Source organism: Leptonotus elevatus, chromosome 14 (assembly GCF_054856555.1).
Source record: "Leptonotus elevatus isolate MCC_2025b chromosome 14, RoL_Lele_1.0, whole genome shotgun sequence".
NCBI classification, from domain to species: domain Eukaryota; kingdom Metazoa; phylum Chordata; class Actinopteri; order Syngnathiformes; family Syngnathidae; genus Leptonotus; species Leptonotus elevatus.
In genome coordinates this window covers 20644718-20664121 of record NC_141252.1, presented here as the reverse complement: position 1 = coordinate 20664121, position 19404 = coordinate 20644718, and the positions used below count along the sequence as shown (strand labels likewise).

Below are 19404 nucleotides of genomic sequence, written 5' to 3'. Positions count from 1 at the left end.
AGCGTTTGTTCACTGATCCAAATTTCAGTAAAGCAGAGAGCAGCAGCACATGTAAAGTCTTTGTTGGACCTTGTGAGGAGGAGAAGCTCATCCATTTTGTTGCACAGGGAGCATAGGTTTGCCAGATGAATAGATGATAGCGGAGTTAGAAAACCTCAGTGTTGAAACGTAACCAGCATATCGGTCCTGCACATTTCCGCCTTTATCTTCAACATCGCCTCCATGTGCTATAAGGCATTGCTACTCCTCCGTTAAGTCTAACTGAAAAACTTCAATAGGGTTGATCTCAAATGACGTCACGTTTTCCTCATTAATATGCATGAGTCGGACAAAATACAGAGTAGGACACACCCGTACACATCATTTTGAAAGAGAACGACGTACCAGGCGTGAAATTTCAACATGGTTCAATCGACAAACACACTTTGGAACAGCTTAAACGGTGGTTGACATGCGGAGACCTCAAAGTGGGCGGAAAGAAAGCAGTTTTCGTAGAAAGGTAAGATTTATCGTATGATCGTTGCTGCCACTCTGGTGCGGTCTAGAATGACTGCTAATATCGTGTTGGTCGCTCATTTTCACGAAAACGAAACACATTTAAGTCACGATTTTCATTTGAAGATGACGTGTCACCACGCTCATATCTTAGTGACACTGATCAACTAGTGTGTTGTTGTAGGCATAGGTTACCTTTTAAAAGATCCAATATGGTTCTATAGTGCTAATACTTTATATTAATTTTCACATCTATGCAGCAGTGGCTTCCGTTAGAAAACTCAAGGTATTTTTGGTGCATTTACACCATGATGTATAGTAGCTAGCATGTTGTAGCTGGCAGCTAGCAAGGCTTATGCTGACAAAGCAGACGATAAACTTATAGGTGTCTTCGTGACATTTTTCACGTAAATCACTGCCATTTAATTGTACATGATTGAATCCAGTGGAGACACCCTTCCATTCGATTCCAGTCACAACTTCGCCGGTCACAACATCGCCAGTCACATAGCGGTAGACGCCAAAGCCGCAGAGGTTTGTTGTAACCATAATACGTCTGATAAGTATTTTTATGGTGAAATAGCGAGTCAGTTCACAAGTTTTGCCTCGTACGAATGTCGCCTGCCTGTGTTTCTTGTCCGAAAATCAACTGGCAACACCCATGCACTGTTCTAAAAATAGTAGTTTGGGCGTAATTGTAAACTGCCCTATTCAAGGTCCCTGTTCCAAGCATCCCAAATCCTACCACATATTATGAGCGAGTACACCACTATCTATATTCGTATCTGTTCCCCCATCTATGGCGGCCGTGGATCAGGAGGTAGAGTGGGTCATCCGGTAACAAGGAGGTCTGCTGTTCAATTCCTGCTCTTTCTAAGTCATGTGTCCTTGGGCAAGACACTTCACACACATTGCCTCTAGTGCCACTCCTACTGGTGTCTGGATGGTGCGAATGTTTGGTGGTGGTCGGGGGGGGGGCAAAGGTACACGCTGGCAGCCACGCTTCCGTCAGCCTATCTCAGCTGTGCCTACTTACGTTCACCACCAGAGTGTTAACTGCATGAATGAATATTTACAGAACTCTCAAAATTGAGTTTCAATGTTTTTCATTACAATAGTAAAGGCATATATATATATATATATATATATATATATATATATATATATATATATATATATATATATATATATATATATATATATATATCTGTGCTGACACTTGACACTTTCCTCCACCCATTCTAACCTGCTTGAACTCCTTCACTTCACACCCGTGACGTGCGGTCAGGATAGGCAAGGTAGGCATTGCCTACCCCAGGCTGAAATGAAAGTTGAAACCGTTTGGCTTTTTCTATTTATTTTAATTATTTCTTTCATTTCAGGAAGCCTACACGACCTATAGGTTTAAAAGTGACAACATTTGGTGATTTTCATACCTCAATTAAAAATGACTCATTACTCTGGCCTGCAGGCAAAATGCTGCAAAAATGATCGTCCTGAAAGCAAACTGCTACAGTGCTTTTTCCAGCCCTGTCCGCGTAGCGATGTGTTAGCGCATGCTTAGTCAGTTTCACAGTACAAAAGTCCTTTGCGCAAATAGGCAGATCGCTACGCAGCCTTTTTATGTCGCTATATTATTCCTATAGGAACGTACGTTCGCGCAGTGCATTCGTGAATTGAAAACACAATGAGTGCACAGCAAAGCGGTAAGATGACGCCACTCTGGACAATAAAAAACATTTTCACGCCTTTCTTTTGAGGGAAAACACCATCTTTTGAAGGATATGAGACCAACGCCTTAGCTACCGGATCTTCAGCAAAGTAAGGGACAAATAATTATTTGTACTTTTCACAAAGAATGGTGCAAAAGGAAAGATTGGCTTTGTGGATGTGCTTTGATTAACTGGCTGCTTCATTTTACATGGTGTTTGGCATTGCTATTGCTAGCTTGATTTTGTGAGGAATTAGGCTGTTTTACAGGGAGGTATTCGCTTTATTACATTCTTTCCGGGCGTCCGGGTGGGTTTGAAATTGTCAGTTTTTTTTGTTGTGCAGCAAATGGGAGGCAGAGTGCACTGCAACGTTTACTGCACACTGGCTGACGGTGGCCCAGAACTTTAGCTGAGTGGCATGTGTTGAGCTGCCGCAGAAGAGGCGATGGGTACGAACCCCGCTCGAAGTAAAAAAAGAAAAGAAAAAAGATTGCGGAGCAAAAAATGTAAGGCTTCAAAAGAGAGTCATGTTTTTTGGTTTTATTTGTTACCTTTACAGAGGAGGCATATGTTAAAATAGTTTGAATGTATGGCATCTTGTATCTGAGTATCAAGTATCTCGAGGTCAGGCTGAGTGTGCTCTTTTTTTGGAAATGAAAATATGGTCACCCTAGGATACGTTGTAATTGGTGTGTGGTCTCAATTTGGGACTGCCTGCCTACCCAAACCTAGAGCTCACTGCATGTCACTGCTTCACACACAATCTTATCCCTGACCTGGAGAGGGTACTCCACCCTTTTCCGACTAAGGATAACGGTATCTCATCCCAACCGCTTCACACTCAGGTGCAAACTGCTCCAGTGAAAGTTAGAGGTTGCAGCTTGATAAAGTTAACAGTTCCACATCATCTGCAAAATTCACAGATGCAATACCCCTGAATGCCTCGGCTGTGCCTACAAATTCTGTCCACAGAGGTTATGAACAGAATCTGTGACAAAGGGCAGCCTTAGCAGAGTCCAACCTTGTCTTGTTAACCCGGTCCAACCAAACTCTGACAACCAAACCCCACCTCCAGGCCTGGCTCCGTAAGGGGGAATCTGTGACTCCTTTCCAGGCGAGGGAAACCGTAGTCCATATAGTTTTATCATTATGGGGTTTCTGAGCCATGCTTTGACTGGTCCCTCACCTAAGACATGTGCCCTGGATGACCCAAGGGACAAGCCAACATGCTAACCTTAGCTTTGCCTATATTATTTTTAATGTATTTCAAAAAAGCATATTGTCTTTTTACAATAAATTGGTACGTGTGTATGGATGACATGTTCTTTTGTAATTATCAAACACAACAAAATTATAAGCTGTCATTAAAATGACATCTTCACATTTTGAAAATTATAATAGTTTTGTGCACCAACCACCAACTCATATTGGCCGTACCTAGTCAGGACTCCCAAATAGTGAAGTAGATAATTGAGAAGTATAATACTGCTGATACTGATGTATAATGATACAGTGATGACTTATGATACACCCAATATGTACAGTGCATGAAATTAATTTAATAAATAATAAATTTGTGTACAGTATTATCAGGCCAAATCTTTTTGTCCCTCTTCCCTCCAGCGGGCAGGAAATAACAATTTTGATGCACCGCTGCTGTCATTAGGGATGGGTACCTTTCACTTTTGAACCGGTTCTGTTCCAATTCTCGGTACCTGGGAATCAGTAGGCCTACCGCCATACTGGTAGTCAACCGTACCAATTTTCGGTACTTTTGTTCTCTCTCATCCAAATTACGTCTATTTACCTTAACGATAGTGAAGCCGTGTACCTTCCAGCCTGATTCGATTCGGTTGGGGAAGGCGGACCCGCTGCGCGGGCTCCCCGTACAGTGAGGGAAAACGCAGACGATACCTCCCTCTCGGCCGTGCACTGATTGTGCGGAACCGGGGACATTGCCAGACTGCACGCGGCGCGGAGGCTGTCATACTTCATAAACTGTATTTGTTTGGCTTGGCGCCGCAAAAATCTCACTCGTTTCCAAACACGGAAATGTATTAGTGTGAAATCCCGAGTGGGTGATATCAGTACACTGGTGTATGTATAATGTTGCGTTCAATCGTGGAAAATCGTCAACTCTTCTACTCCCGTACAGTCACAACTTAGAAAGACTTGCTTCAGAACCGAAACATGGCACCGTTTAATTTTACGTGAATTGGTGCTCGGAAGTACCAACCCAAATCGGTCCTTACTACAAAAAGTACCGTCTTTGGTACCCATCCGTAGTACCCATATATGCTAGTCTTTTTTTTCGGGGGTGGGGGGGGGTCAATAGTTGCTAGAGGGGTTGAAGTTGACAACACTGCAGACACAACTTGTTTCAGCTTCCACATGTGCACACATAAAATAAAGGCACAACTTCCAAAATAAACGCACTACATATTTTCCGTTTTAGTGGGACTTCATAGTCACTGTGAGGGCCAGTCAGAGACTGTAGGTGGGTCGGATATGACTCCCGGGCCATACTTGAGCAAGATCTGATTGAGAGTCTTCAATCAAACTACCATGCATGTTTTTGGAATGTGAGATGCAACCAGAGTATCCGGAGAAAACCCACACAGGCATGGGGAGAACATTATTATTATTATTATTATTATTGTTATTATTATTATTATTAATTGAGATTTGTGTTTGAACTTATGTACAGCACAGTGCTTTACATAAGTACATTGTATATTTTTGGTCTATTTAATAAAGTGTGCCCCCTTTAGTTTAGCCCCCTTTGCGTTTTAGTTTGACACCTCTGATGTAAACCATAGCTGACGCCTCAGCAACAGCTTCAGTTGAGCCTCACAGACAGGCCATCATCAAGTCAGGTGTCATCCTCAGTCAACATGGGACTGCTAGACAACGTACAGTACATTTGAGACTTGTAATAGAAATTCACTGTACTAGGCTTCTGTACATGATGAATAGAAAGCCACTGTATAAGGGTTACTCCTGTACGCTACATTCCCAGTAACAGTAAACAACATGTTATGATCACAAAGTCCCTCCAATTTTTAATAAATGTACCTGTAATCTGATTACATGTTTTTTCCTGTAACTGTAACAGAATACAGTTACATCTTTTTTGTAATCTGATTATGTAACTGTGGTACATGTATTCCTTTTTTATTTATTATTATTATTATTTTTTTTTTTTTTTTCTTTAAGAGCTCAGTATTGTTCATTCGGAAATGTCATCATCATTGCTCTTTTTTTTTTTCTTTTTTTTTTAATATATATATATATATACATATATATATATATATATATATATATATATATATATATATATATATATATATATATATATATACATATATATATATATATATATATATATATATTTTTTTTTTTGTGTGTGTGGGTGAGTATGTGTATGTGCGTGCGTGTGTGTATTTGTTAGCTCACCAGAAAACCTATTAGAAAAAAATCTCATACCGTTCACCTAAATCTGTGGTACATGTATTCCGTTACCCTCCAAGCCTGTTCACAACATGACAAGTAAGGTACATGGCTAGGATGTCATTGTTTGGAGTGCGGTCCACAGTCAGGGTTGTATTAAGTGAAATGCATTAAATTGATACAATCTTGCTCAAAAGATTCATGGTGCATGCAGGAACAAACTTAAAGTAATAAAATGGTAAATAATAATGGTAAATGGACTGCATTTATATAGCGCTTTAACTACACCATATGATACCCAAAGCGCTTTACAATTAAGCCTCACATTCACCCATTCATACACATACACCAATGGTCGACTGCTGCCATGCAAGGCGCTGCCAGATCCACTGGGAGCAAATCGGGGTTCAGTATCTTGCTCAAGGAACAGTTCAACATGGTCATCAGGGGTGGGGATCAAACCTACAACCTTACGAATGGTAAACGACCACTCAACCACTGAGCCAGGCTCCCCCAAAAGCAGTGATTTTGATTAAAATGGTTAAGTATTAAGAGATTTTTCTGTCATTTTGCTTTTTATGCAAATTGGTTTGGAGGCCTAAAATAATATCTGGCTGCTGGCCCCTCTGCATTGAACAAACTAATGTTCTCATAAAAGTGAAGCCTTTTTTTTCAAAGTCTTTTTTTAAAGTAATATCAAATCATATAATATAAAACTTGTTTTATTGCAGACAAATCTTGTTACAGTAAAATATTTTACAACTATAGGTGACCAACTCTGGCAAAAGGGTCCTCATGTGCCAAAAACTCAACATTGAGATATTCATATAAAATTCTAAACTTAATGCCCTTTAAAATGATATATAATACATGGACGTACCTCAAAAATGGACAAAGTTACAGCAATTTTAATGTTGGAAGGTTGAAATCCCTAGTTTTGAGAAAAATGGGTTTAAAGTTTTGCTACTTGCATTGTTCAAATGTCCATAGAAACCAGTACCAGTAAATGTTTAGGAACTGTTAAAATATCAGTGTAAAGTCAATTCCAATCGCAGGTAAGGCCATCGTCCGAGATTTGAACCCTTTAAAACTTTAGGAAGTTTGACCTCTCAACAGAGGAAAAAAGCCTCAATTTTGAAGATCACATTAAGCTTACAATTCATCTTATGAGGCATCAGCCAAAGATTATTTACAATATATATATATATATATATATATATATATATATATATATATATATATATTATAAATAAGTTATTTTAGTGTTGCTCCTTAAATTAGGTCATATTACCACAGTAGGAAATTGTATTTAATAATTTTATGTCAATTAAAAGATTTGCCATTTGTTTTTTGTTTTTGATAACTTATCATGGATGTTATATTTCATATGCTTTTGTTGACATAAAGAAAATGAAGAAGTTATGACGGTTTAACAAAGTTTATTTATTTTTTGGCCCACCCCAAGTAAGGAACAAATCACTTTTACAAGTCAATATACTCTGTGTGCATTTTGGGGCGGGTTGACTCGCTTGAGGAGGACCATCACGATAATTTTTCAATTTCAAGTTTCATATCTCAAAGCAAAAAAAAAATGTTTTTAATGTCATCCCACTTAAAAAGCATAAAGTGAACATGTGTTGTGATATTTTTTACGCAAACAGACTGTTAATTTGTGATACATCGATGCGTGTGTGTACGGCGTCGTATGAAATTGACAACGTGGACAAGCAAAACATTAGATTACAATACATTAATACATTAGCCTACATTACATAAAAGGCATTGCCGCATGTCATAACTTTTAATTTCCAACTTGCTCTGAGTGAAAGAGTGACAGCCTGTCAATCTGCTCTGCGGGGGGCAGGGCATCTGCGTGGCTGCTCGCCCGTATGCGCTCTAGTCAGTGGACATGGTTTAGTGTGTGAATGTAGTCATTTGAATTAAAAGCAGAAATTGATTCATCAAGAAAGAGATCCCGGAATTGGAGATTATCTCTGTATGAATTTCAAAAAGCACGATAACCAGACAGACGACGTGCTTCTACTACAAGGTATGATGGCTTGCAGACTTAGGGAATAACGGAATACATGCACCGCCGTTACGTAATCAAAAAAAAAAAAAGTAACTATTCTGTTACAGTATCGGGAAAAAGTCATGTAATCAGATTACAGGTACATTTATTAAAAATTCGAGGGATTACAATTGCTACGATGAGAGCGAGCGAGTAAGAAGGAGTGAGAGAGAGAAAGAGCGGGCGAGAAAGAGAGAGACTTGTTGACGTCATGTCTTGCCTGTTTAAAAGGGTTCACGGATAAAAGGAGGAAGTAAGTGGCGAACGGCATTTACGGTTTGTAACATACTTGGCTTGCTGAAGGACCGATTTATCTTTAACAAAGAAAAGTTTCAGCTGAGAGGCGATCCTGCGGCATGCTACGCTAGGCTTCTTACCAGCTCCGGCTACACCATAATGTGAGTTACAGCTTCCGAACAAATATCCCTCCCACCAATTCACCATACACAATATGGCTAAACTCGTGACTGGAATAAAAGTTCATTTAATTTTTTATTTTATTTAATTTCACGCAGGGCCAGCCAAGCTTTAATTGACCTCATTGGATATCTATCTATCTATCTATCTATCTATCTATCTATCTATCTATCTATCTATCTATCTATCTATCTATCTATCTATCTATCTATCTATCTATCTATCTATCTATCTATCTATCTATCTATCTATCTATCTGTCTGTCTGTCTGTCTGTCTGTCTGTCTGTCTGTCTGTACTACGTGGTTGCTTTTCAGTGACAGTTCCAAAACAGCATATGGCCTTCAATCAATCAATCAATCAATCAATCAATCAATCAATCAATCAATCAATCAATCAATCAATCAATCAATCAATCAATCAATCAATCAATCAATCAATCAATACTGTACATGCGTTTAAATGGTTGCCAATTATACAAGGATTTTTGCTATTGGTAGGCTGCCCGGGTCCCTATCACCTGCAAATAGCAGGGGCGCACTGTATAGAAATATAAATTGTGGTGATATTTATTCTTATTTTGACTTCATGAGCATACATGGTATTGGAGTAATCCAAAAGTAATACAAAGTCATTGTTAAATTATTTGAATATTATGGTACTTGGATTACTACATTTTTTAGCAGGTAACTTGTAACTGTAGCGGAATACATTTTAAAAGTAACCCTCCCAAACTTGATGGCTTGTTATAACGTTCATCATTCATTCATACATTCCTTATGGTGTATAGTGTTTCCTCGTTTCTCACGGATTCATCTTTAGTGACCTCGCTGTTTCACTGATTTTTTACAGCATTCTTTTTTTTTTTACAGCATGCTTTTTGGTTGTTGTTTTTTTACAGTGTATGCACACGCCGTCCGTCGCCGCTCTCAGACAGCTCAGCGCGCTGCCTTCCACCCGCCCACGTTCCACGCAGGCCCGCGCCGGCCACAGCGCTTGAGTGGAGTTTCTGGGCACCGTGGCAATGAGGTCCCGCGGTCAAAATGGATTTACATGTCCTGCCTCACATCTTCATCATTAAAATTAAGACTGTCCGCCCCGAAACGTGCCTGTTGACGCCATGCGTCCGCCACGCCATGCGCGGGCCTGCCGGCCATGAGCGCTTGAGTGGAGTTTCGAAGGCACTACAGCGATACGGTCCCGGTCAAAATAGGTTTACGTGTCCTGCCTCGTAATTTCATCATTAAAATTAAGATTGTCCGCCCCAAACCAGTAATGACCGTTTGAAAATCCACGGCGTCTTGGAGATAGCAGATACCTGTGTATTCGCTGAGGATAGACTGCCGACCAGCTTGCGGTGCCCAGTAAACCAGAGAATAGACCCGGCAATGCGCTCCCGAGTGTCATTTCTAACAGCTGTTTTGTTGTTGTTGTTGTTGTGTGTGTGTTTTTTTTAATTATATTTTTATGAAAACAATTAGGAAGACATACCAGCCTGGATTTTTTTTAATCAATTGCCGTTATATTTTTGTTTCTCAAATAAATGTTTTGGATATTAGTTTAATTCTATTTTATTGTTATTTTTATTATTTTAAAATCTACAAAGGTTTGAACACTGAGAGTATATAGGCGTACTGTATTTAAATAAGATACAGTATGTGAGAAAATGTTAACGCCTATCAAGAAAAGTGCATGTATAAAGTGTGTGGTGAGGTGTTAGCCTTAAAACATATATAATAAATTAAAAAATATAGTATGAACGAAAAAACATTTAGAATAAATGAAAATATATATATACTGTGCTGTATAATAAGTAAAAAAAATGTAATGGGGAAAAAATTACTGTAAATGAAAAAAGAACATATATGATGAATGAAAAAACATTCATAATAAACTAAAAATCATACCAAAATGAAAAAATATATATAATAAATGAAAAAATATATATATAAACAAAAACAAAAAATTCCATTATCGCGGGTAGTTTTTGGAACGTAACACCTGCAAGAAACACTGCACTTCGACTTTTTTGGTAGCTCTGTCCATCCATCCATTATCACTGTATATTTATATAACACAACATTTATATAAACCATTTGTGAATGACGTTTGAGGCAAGGAAATTGGGGGTTTTAATAAACAAGTGCCTAAGACATGGCGCTAGCTAGCAGCTAAGCTAAAAACACTCCCTAGTTACGATGCATACTATCCCACCGGGCCACCAACCAGAGTTCTTCACCAACCCCAGAAACATCTAAATTCCAACAAATCCAAAAAATCAGGGAGACCTTAAGAGACCAAAGGAGAGACTGAGGAAAGGAAGGAAGGACAAACGAAGCAGAGTGAGATCCACAGACACCAGCCTCCACCGATTCAATGACTTGAGGAAGAAGCAGATTGTGTCTGAGTTTCGATAGATGCTGGTGTGGTGGATCTGGCATGCTTGAAAATCTCCACCAAAGAGAAGAGCCGTCGACCCCTGCCAGGACAGAGCAAGCGCAACACCTCAGGGTTCCCCAGGCCGCGGCAGCGCCAAAGGACGACCCCCGGGCCCCGCCAGGGCCACCGGCCGGAGAGCAAGCCCAGGAGCAGGAGCGCCCCCTCCACCCCAACACGGCCCGCGCCCCCAACCCAACGCAGCAGGACGGGGCACTGCAGGCCCGCCAGGCACCCCACCGGTCCACAGCCCCCGCTCCCCCCATGACCCCCCGCCCCCCATCCACCCCAACCCAGTCCCAGCCGCCCCCAGGCCCCCAGCCCCCCCCCCCCCCCCAATAAAGCCGCCCCAACCCCCGACCCCACCCCAACCACACCCCGACCAACCGGCAGCCCCCGACGACCCCCCGCACCCAGGCACCGGCGCCAAAGAGGAGCCGGACAGCGGAGTGGAGAGGGCAAACCCGCCGTGTGGAGGGACGGAACACCGGGGGCAGAAGGGGAGATGGGGGCACCGGACCCCAGGCCCAGCGGGGAAAGGCCCCGGTCGTCACCCCAGCGTTCATAGTGAAAGTTAACCCCTCTTACTGAGTCCGCCAGCTCGCCGACTGGCGAACTCTACCCCTAAACATTGAATGTGACCCCACCCAGTGTATATACAAGTGTGTGTGTGTGTGTGGTGCATTAAAATTAGGAGCAGGTGAACCGGAGCAGAGGGAAATGATATCCCCCTCTGCTCCAATCCACCCGCCTCCCAGGCATGTCAGTGATTGTATGTGGTGCATTAAAAAAAAAAAATAGGTGGGGGGGGGGGGGCGTCTACACAGACAGGGGACCGCAGCACTGCTCTATACTGCGGTCCCCAACCGATGGCACCCCCCCCCCCCCCACAGTTGTATGGTGCATTAAAATTGGAGGGGAGTTGTAGGGTGAAGACGGTGTTTCCACCCTACCCCACCCCCCCCAAAGTGTGTTATGTGCCCTACATGTCTATAAAAGTGTATTGTGCAAACCTAGTGTAGTGAGTTAAGAGGAGCGACCAGCGGGGCCCTCCCCAACCGGGCGGGGGCAGGAGGCGCACCAAACCCCCAAAAAATCGACATTTTTAACCTCCTGCTCTATTATGGTCAATTATGCAAGTTGTTACTTTCCGACATGCGGACCTTTTTGCCAAAGCGGGTCACAATATGTTAAGTCACTGTCAATCTTAACGTCATCTGAAACTACGCTATGCAAATTGAGACAACTATATATCAGCAAATACGGTCATGCTATATCTCGCCTCAAAAAACCTGTGTGGTGCGACCAACTGAAAAAGGTGGTAGCACCAGTGCTACCAGTGAAAAAGTTAGTGTAGAGCCCTGTCAGGTTTTACACCAAAGCTGGAGGAAAATTACTGGCTCAGACTCCTTTGCAGGGGAGAATTTTGTGATGATCAGATTGAACTTTGGTCCCATCTTTGATGAGGAAATAAAGATGTTGTTGACATCCTTGAGGTCCAGTAGGGAGAGCGTTCGAGAAGACAGACATAGCCCTCACAGTCCCTGAATTGCATTTCCAATCCTTCTGGAGTCTGTTCTGCTGGTATGGCTTCGGAGCCAGTTTGAGGGCCTTTGAGCCTTGCAGCAAGCAAAAGGCATTAATTCACGTTGAGCTTGTTGTGTTGCGATGTCCCCCGTGAGAGAAGCATTAGTTGCCACGCAACAAAGAAAAAACAGGAAAAAGGAAAGGTGAAGTGATGCTCTTCAGGCCTAGATAGAACAATCCGACGTCGGGAGTGGGACAGCGTTGCGCCGGCAACATGCGCCATCTGATCAGTGTATAAATTACTGTCGTAAAGTCGGATCGAGTTGGAATTCGTCAGGGGCGTTTTCAGCAAGCATCGTCACCCTGCTGTACCCTCCGCATTTGAACGTACAATGTCTGTCTGGACAGAAAATTGGGAAGATTACTTTGTCTCTTTGGTTCAAGTGAGACCAGCATTGCATTATATTACAGTTAAAGGGTATGCTGACAAATGTATGAAAGACAAACTATGGCATGACATGGGGACACGACTGGATATAGCAGGTAAGATTTACTTACTTATATACGATACTGTGTAAAAAGACGGAGGGTTTCATTCACGTGGGAGGACATCGTGAGAGAAAAAGTACCGGTATGCATTGTTTACGTTTTTATATCCCGCCACTGTAAAGAGGTTTCTGGTTGCCTTTAGGAATAATGACTACCCCTGCCGATGGTATGAAGGGGAATTATTTCTCGCGCATGCCCTGAAGGTACGGGAGAATTTTGTAAAGAATGATCAGGGGTAGGGGGGATGGTTGTCTGTGGAGGTGAACAGTCTGTCGGGAGACGCTGGCAGACAAAGGAAAGGAGTTATTTTGTCTTTGATGAGGTTGCAAAAATTAGCAAGCGGACGATGTTCACTAGAAAGGGGAACAAAGAAATAATAGAAATCTAACAATATGGGCTCCAGTAAAATGCATTCAGAACCAGATGTTCTGATGTAGCTAACAAAGAGACATCTAATGAAGTCAGCACCTCATTTGTCAGTGTTATTAAACTGACGATTAAGCCATTATAAGACTTGTTTTGTGTTTAATATACTGCACTTTAAGTCTTGATACTTTGAGTTGCTATTTTTGATGTCTTTTTAACAGTATACTGCTTTTTTTTCTTTCAGGAGTACACTGTAGATGTTTTCTTCCGTCAGAGTTGGAAAGACGAGCGATTAAAGTTCCATGGTCCAATGAACATTTTGCCCCTCAACAACTTGATGGCCAGTAAGATCTGGACTCCTGATACCTTCTTTCACAATGGCAAGAAGTCGGTGGCACATAACATGACAATGCCCAACAAACTACTGAGGATTATGGAGGATGGAACACTGTTGTATACTATGAGGTGACTTGTTAGCACTTTCAATGTAATTAAATAGTTTAAAATGAAAATAACTATAAGGCTGAATTAAATATGTATTAAGGGTTGTTTGGGATGATAATAGCAGGTTGGATTTGAAAGGTCATGCTAAATACATGGGGCCCTATTTTCGTAGACAGTCGGCTGTGCGCTCATCGTAAAAATGGCCACTTCTTCATTTTTGTGCTGGGGCAAGTCTAGTTTTGCGTGTTTGTGTAGACACGCTATGCCTGGCTGGGAGTTCTGACGGACGCAGCTGCTGCACCCCGACGCATCTCACTATTTGGTGGCAAAAAGTAGACCAAATTTTAGATTAGCAAAAAGCATGTCTAAGTATTGGCACAGGTGGTGTAACGTGGGGACCACGTGTGCTTGTGGGGACATTTTGGTGGTCTCCATTAGTCCAGACCCCTTTTTGAGGGTCAAGATTTGGTTTTAGAGTTTAGGTTTGAATTGGATTTAGGTTGGGGTTAGGATTAGGCAATCAGTTGTGATGGTTAAGGTTAGGGTAAGGGGCTAGAACAGGGGTGGGCAAACTCAGGGCCGGAGTCCTGCAGGTAGTGGTAGTTTCCCTTCTCCAACACAGCTAATGTATGATCAGCTCATCAGCAAGCTCTGCTTAAGCCTGATAACTAGAACACCGCCATAGAACATCCCAGGGTCGCTGGTTCGTTTCCCCTGCCAAAGTCAAGTTCTAGGAAGGCATGAAAATCCCTCACCTTTTGGCAAAATTTGCCGTTTTGAAACCAAAATAGGTCACCTACGTGAATCATGCAGATCCCATGATAACATATTTCAGGGGGGATTGTGACCAGAGAGACAGTGTATCAGTGAACTCCGGGTACGTGGGATGGGTACCGAAGACAGCACCGATTCACGGTGAATCAGACGGTGACATGTTGCACAGCATGTCTAAGTTGTGACTGTGCAGGAGTAGATGTGTTGGTAATTTTCTATGGCGCACTTGAATGCAGCAGTGTACGCACAACCAGCGTACTGACGTCACCCTCTCGCGCTGGTTTTAATTCACGCTATATTTCCGGGTTTGGGTGGCGGGCGAAGCGGGGCCGAGAGCACCCTGGGGCGGGGCCAAAAGCACCCCAGGGTCGCTGGTTCGTCCCCCAGGTTGGGTCCAGTTCCAGGATTTCCACCCCCAAGCGGTAATTCCCCCAAACACAAGCCCCAGACAGTAACTCAACTGAGGGGAGAAAGGCTGTGACTGGGCGGTGTCTGGCATCCAGTTCCAGGAATTCGACCTCCAAGCAGAAAATACCCCAAACACAAGCCCCAGACAGTTGCTCGATGAGCAGTTTCTGGAATCCAGTTCCAGGCATTCAACCCACAAGCGGTAACTCCCCCAAACACAAGCCCCAGACAGTTGCTCAACTGAGGGGAGAAATGCTGGGACTGAGTAGTGTCTGGGATCCAGTTCCAGGAATTTGACCCACAAGCGGTAACTCCCCCAAACACAAGCCCCAGACAATCACTCGACCAAGGGAAGAAAGATGAAGAGGGAGCGGTGTCTGGGATCCACTTTCAGGAATTCGACCCAAAAGCGGTAAGTCCCCCAAACATAAGCCACAGACAGTTGCTCGACTGAGGGAAGAAAGGCTGGGACTGAGCGGTGTCTGGGATCCAGTTCCAGGAATTTGACTTCCAAGCATAAAATACCCCAAAACACAAGCCCCAAATTGTAGCTCGACTGAGGGGAGCAAGGCTTGGGATAAGCTGTGTTAGGATCCAATTCGAGGAATTCGACCTCCAAGCAGAAAATACCCCAAACACAAGCCCCAGACAGTAGCTCAATGAAAGGCAGCAAGGCTGGGGGTGAGCGGTTTCTGGGATTCAGTTCCAGGAATTCAACCTCCAAGTGGTAAGTCCCCAAAACACAAGCCCTAAATTGTAGCTTGACTGAGGGTAGCAAGGCTTGGGATAAGCGGTGTTGGGATGCAGTTCCAGGATATTCGACCTCCAAGCAGAAAATACCCCAAACACAAGCCCCAGACAGTTGCTCGACGAAGGGGAGCAAGGCTGGGGATGAGCAGTGTCTGGGATCCAGTTCCAGAAAATTCAACCCCCAAGCGGAAAATACACCAAACACAAGCCCCAGACAGTTGCTCGAATGAGAGGAGAAATGCTGGGACTGAGCGGTGTCTGGGATTCAGTTCCAGGAATTCTACCTCCAAGCAGAAAATACCCCAAATACAAGCCCTAAACAGTCGCTCGACTGATGGGAGCAAGGCGAGGAGTGAGCGGTGTCTGGGATCCAGTTCCAGGAATTGGACCCCCAGGCAGTAATTCCCCCAAACACAAGCCCTAGACGGTAGTGAGTGAGCGTTAAGATACATTTCTAGGAATTGGACCTCCATGCGAAAAGTCTCTTAAACACATGCCCTTGACAGAAGGTCAAACGAGGTTAGCAATGCCCAGAGCGAATCATGGGCAAGGTTATGTTTTAGGAATTTATATGCTGTGTATTTTTATGAATTTTAAAATATTTTAATATATGCATAATATGCACCAAAGACACATGCCCCAGACAATACGCATATCAAAGAATTGATTAGACAACATGTAAGTAATACCAAACGTGTTTATTCTAAACAATTACCCTAACCATCTATTTTTTAAAAACTTAACAAATGATCAAACTAAACTAAAACAACATAAGAAACAAGACATCTGAAAAAATACTGTATGAAAAACAAACTTAGTCAGATTCTGATTAACTTTCAGTCATTGTAATAGAAGGGGACAATGTTCTTGATACGGTGATGCTCAGATGAGCTTGATGTGCTTATCTCTATGTCACGCCCTTCCTACACCGCCATCTATGTCTCAACATTTTCACTAGTTTCATCCACCATGTTGTCATTGCTCGCCCCCTGGCTTTGTTACGCCACAGGATTTCCATGCATGTTTTGCTGCTGCTTGGCTCTCTGCTGGACTGATGCCCATTTGCAGGTCACCCTCCTATTTTTGTTCGTCCATTTCGTCCTTTTTGCCTGTGTCCTCCTCATTCTCCTTCTCGTCCTCCTCCTGACTCTCTCGCATTTTAGACTGGCTTTCTTCCTCGTCGTCCTCCTCCTGCCTCTCCACGTCTGATGATTTTCAAGGAAATGAGTTGTGTTTTTCTGGTTTAGCAAGCAAGACCATGCAATTGATAAAGGGCTATCATAATTAGGCTTGGTGCCTGTACGCTGGTCACTCCAGTTGACAAGAGGGTAGCCTCCCTCCGCCTTCGGGTGGGGGGACGGGTCCTGACTGTTGTTTGTGCATATGCACCAAACAGTAGTTCAGAGTACCCACCCTTTTTGGAGTCCTTGGAGGGTGTACTGAAGAGCGCTCCCTCTGGGGACGCCCCCCCGTCAGAACCTGAGTGGTGTTTTGTTATTGAACTTCTGTGCTTGTCACGGATTGTCCATAACGAACACCATGTTCAAACACAAGGGTGTCCATATGTGCACTTGGCAACAGGACACCCTAGGCCGCAGTTCGATGATCAACTTCATAGTCATGTCATCGGATTTGCGCATGTTTTGGACACTCTGGTGAAGAGAGGGGCGGAGCTGTCAACTGATCACCACCTGGTGGTGTGTTGGCTCCGATGGTGGGGGAAGATGCCTGGCAGACTCAAATGTATTGTGAGGGTTTTCTGGGAACGTCTGGCGGAATCCCTTGTCAGAAAGAGTTTCAATGCCCACCTGTGGCAGAACTTCTCCCTTGTCCCGGGGGAGTCGGGAGACATTGAGTCCGAGTGCGCCATGTTTCGCGTGTCCATTGTTGAGGCGGCCGATCGGAGCTGTGGCCATAAGGTGGTCAATGCCTGTCGTAGCGGCAATCCTCGAACCCGCTGGTGGACACCAGCGGTAAGGGGTGCTGTCAAGATGAAGGAGACCTATCGGGCCTTTTTGACCTGTGGGACTCAGCTGACAGGTATCGGCTGGCCAAGCGGAACGCGGCTTCGGTGGTCGCAGCGGCAAAAACTCAGACATGGGAGGAGTTCAGTCAGGCCATGGAAAACGACTTTCGGACGGTTTTGAGGAAATTCTGGTCCAGTGGACCATTAACAATGTGTATCGTGCAGATGGGGTGCTGCTGACCTCAACTCAGGACGTCGTGAGTCGGTGGGGAGAATATTTCGAAGTCCTCCTCAATTCCACCAGTCTTCCTTTTAGGAAGCAGAGTCTGGGGACTCTGAGGTGGGCTCTCCCATCTCTGGGGCCAAAGTAACTGAGGTGGTTGGAAAGCTCCTTGGTGACAGGGCGGGGTGGATGAGATCCGCCCGGAGTTGCTAAAGGCTCTGGATGTTGTGAGGCTGTCGAGTGTTGGGCTGTCAAGGTTGACACGCCTCTATAACATCGCGTGGACATCGGGGGCAGTGCCTCTGCATTGGCGGACCGGTGTGGTGGTCCCCCTTTTAGAGAAGGGGGGCCGGAGGATGTGTTCCAACTATAGAGGGATCACACTCCTCAGCCTCCCTGGTAAAGTCTATTCAGGGGTGCTGGAGAGGAGGGTCCGTCGGGAAGTCGAATCTTGGATTCAGTAGATACAGTGTGGTTTTCGTCCCTGTACGATTGGTATCAGAGTTTGGTCCACATTGCCAGTGAGGGTTGGACTCCACCAGGGCTGCCCATCACAGATTCTATTCATAACTTGTATGGACAGAATTTCTAGGCGCAGCACTGGTGTTGAGGGGGTCCGGTTTGGTGGCCTCAGCATTGGATCTCTGCTTTTTACAGATGATGTTGGGCTGTTGGCTTCATCAAGGTGTGATCTCCAACTCTCAATAGAGCGGTTTGCAGCCAAGTGTGAAGCGGTTGGGATGAAGTTCAGCACCTCCAAATCCAAGACCATTGTCCTCAGTCAGAAAAGGGTGTGAAAAATATTTGAGTTTTGTTTTAATTTTAATTTCTTTGTTTCCATTACTGTCATGGTCTGAGTTTTTGTCATGTTGTCCTTGTGTCTCCCTTTGTCAATGTCTCGTACAGTTTTATAATGTTCACCTGTGCTTGTCATCCTGGTCTTTCGTGTCATCCAATCAGCTCCCTCAGCCACGTGCGTGTTTTCCAGGTGTCTGTCATTAGTATGTGTATTTAGTTCCCTGCTTTCTTTCAGTTCTTGTCAGTTCATTGTCGATGTCCAACCTCGTCATGTCCTTGCAACTCTCGTTCCTTTGTTACTTGGCATCTTGTCTTGGACTTTTTGTTAAATAAATTATCTTACGAGCACATCTGCCTCCACGCCCTGCTTCCCTGTGCTTGGGTCCACTTTCTCACAGAACCTGACAATCACCAGTTTGCTTTTGCACAACTTGCATTTTGCGCAATTCTGAGGGTAATGAAAACGTCACAGGCGCGGTTGACACATCATCTACAAGGGGAGATCTTGCAGTTTACCTGTATAAATGCACTTTGCATGCGCCAATCACATGCATGCACGGACCTCAGCGAGTCAATTTCTGTTACCACAATTTAAGGGACTGTGTGCACTTTGAACACCGTGATTTTAATAGGAATGAGGGGAGCCGCTTCAATTGACTGGCGTAGGCTGCATTCCATCCCACAATGGTGCACATCGACTTAAAATGCCCAATTCTATCTATGCTAGTCAAGTAAAATACCGAAAGAATGAAAACTCAACCCATGAAATAAGAATGCGCTTTGCACTAGACTTGAAAATGAAAATAGGGCCCATGAACTGTGAAAATGCAATTTTAGACCTAATGAGAAGATACCATATAACACAGGACACCCTGACAAGTAATTCCCACCTGATATAAAAAGAAGAGCACAGAAGTTTTCCACAAATATTACACTTCAAATTTACACACAATATAACACCTTTCAGCTAAATGTCATGCAATTTTACATCACATCAACTACAGCTAAACCAATGTCCA

General features: G+C 43.6%; 1 protein-coding gene and 1 long non-coding RNA gene across 3 annotated transcripts in view; one reads left to right on the top strand and one right to left on the bottom strand.

Annotated features, from left to right (window-relative positions):
* The window catches only part of gabra2a (gamma-aminobutyric acid type A receptor subunit alpha2a), a 48692-nt gene that overhangs the window by 22582 nt on the left and 6706 nt on the right, over window positions 1-19404 (top strand). For both annotated transcript variants that reach the window (XM_086094999.1, XM_086095000.1), the window contains one exon: window positions 13267-13487. In XM_086094999.1, the coding sequence (XP_085951125.1) occupies window positions 13267-13487 (221 nt within the window). The remainder of the gene's footprint in view (window positions 1-13266; window positions 13488-19404) is intronic.
* The window catches only part of LOC147163288 (uncharacterized), a 30640-nt gene that overhangs the window by 9228 nt on the left and 2008 nt on the right, over window positions 1-19404 (bottom strand). The gene's annotated exons all lie outside the window — the stretch shown is intronic.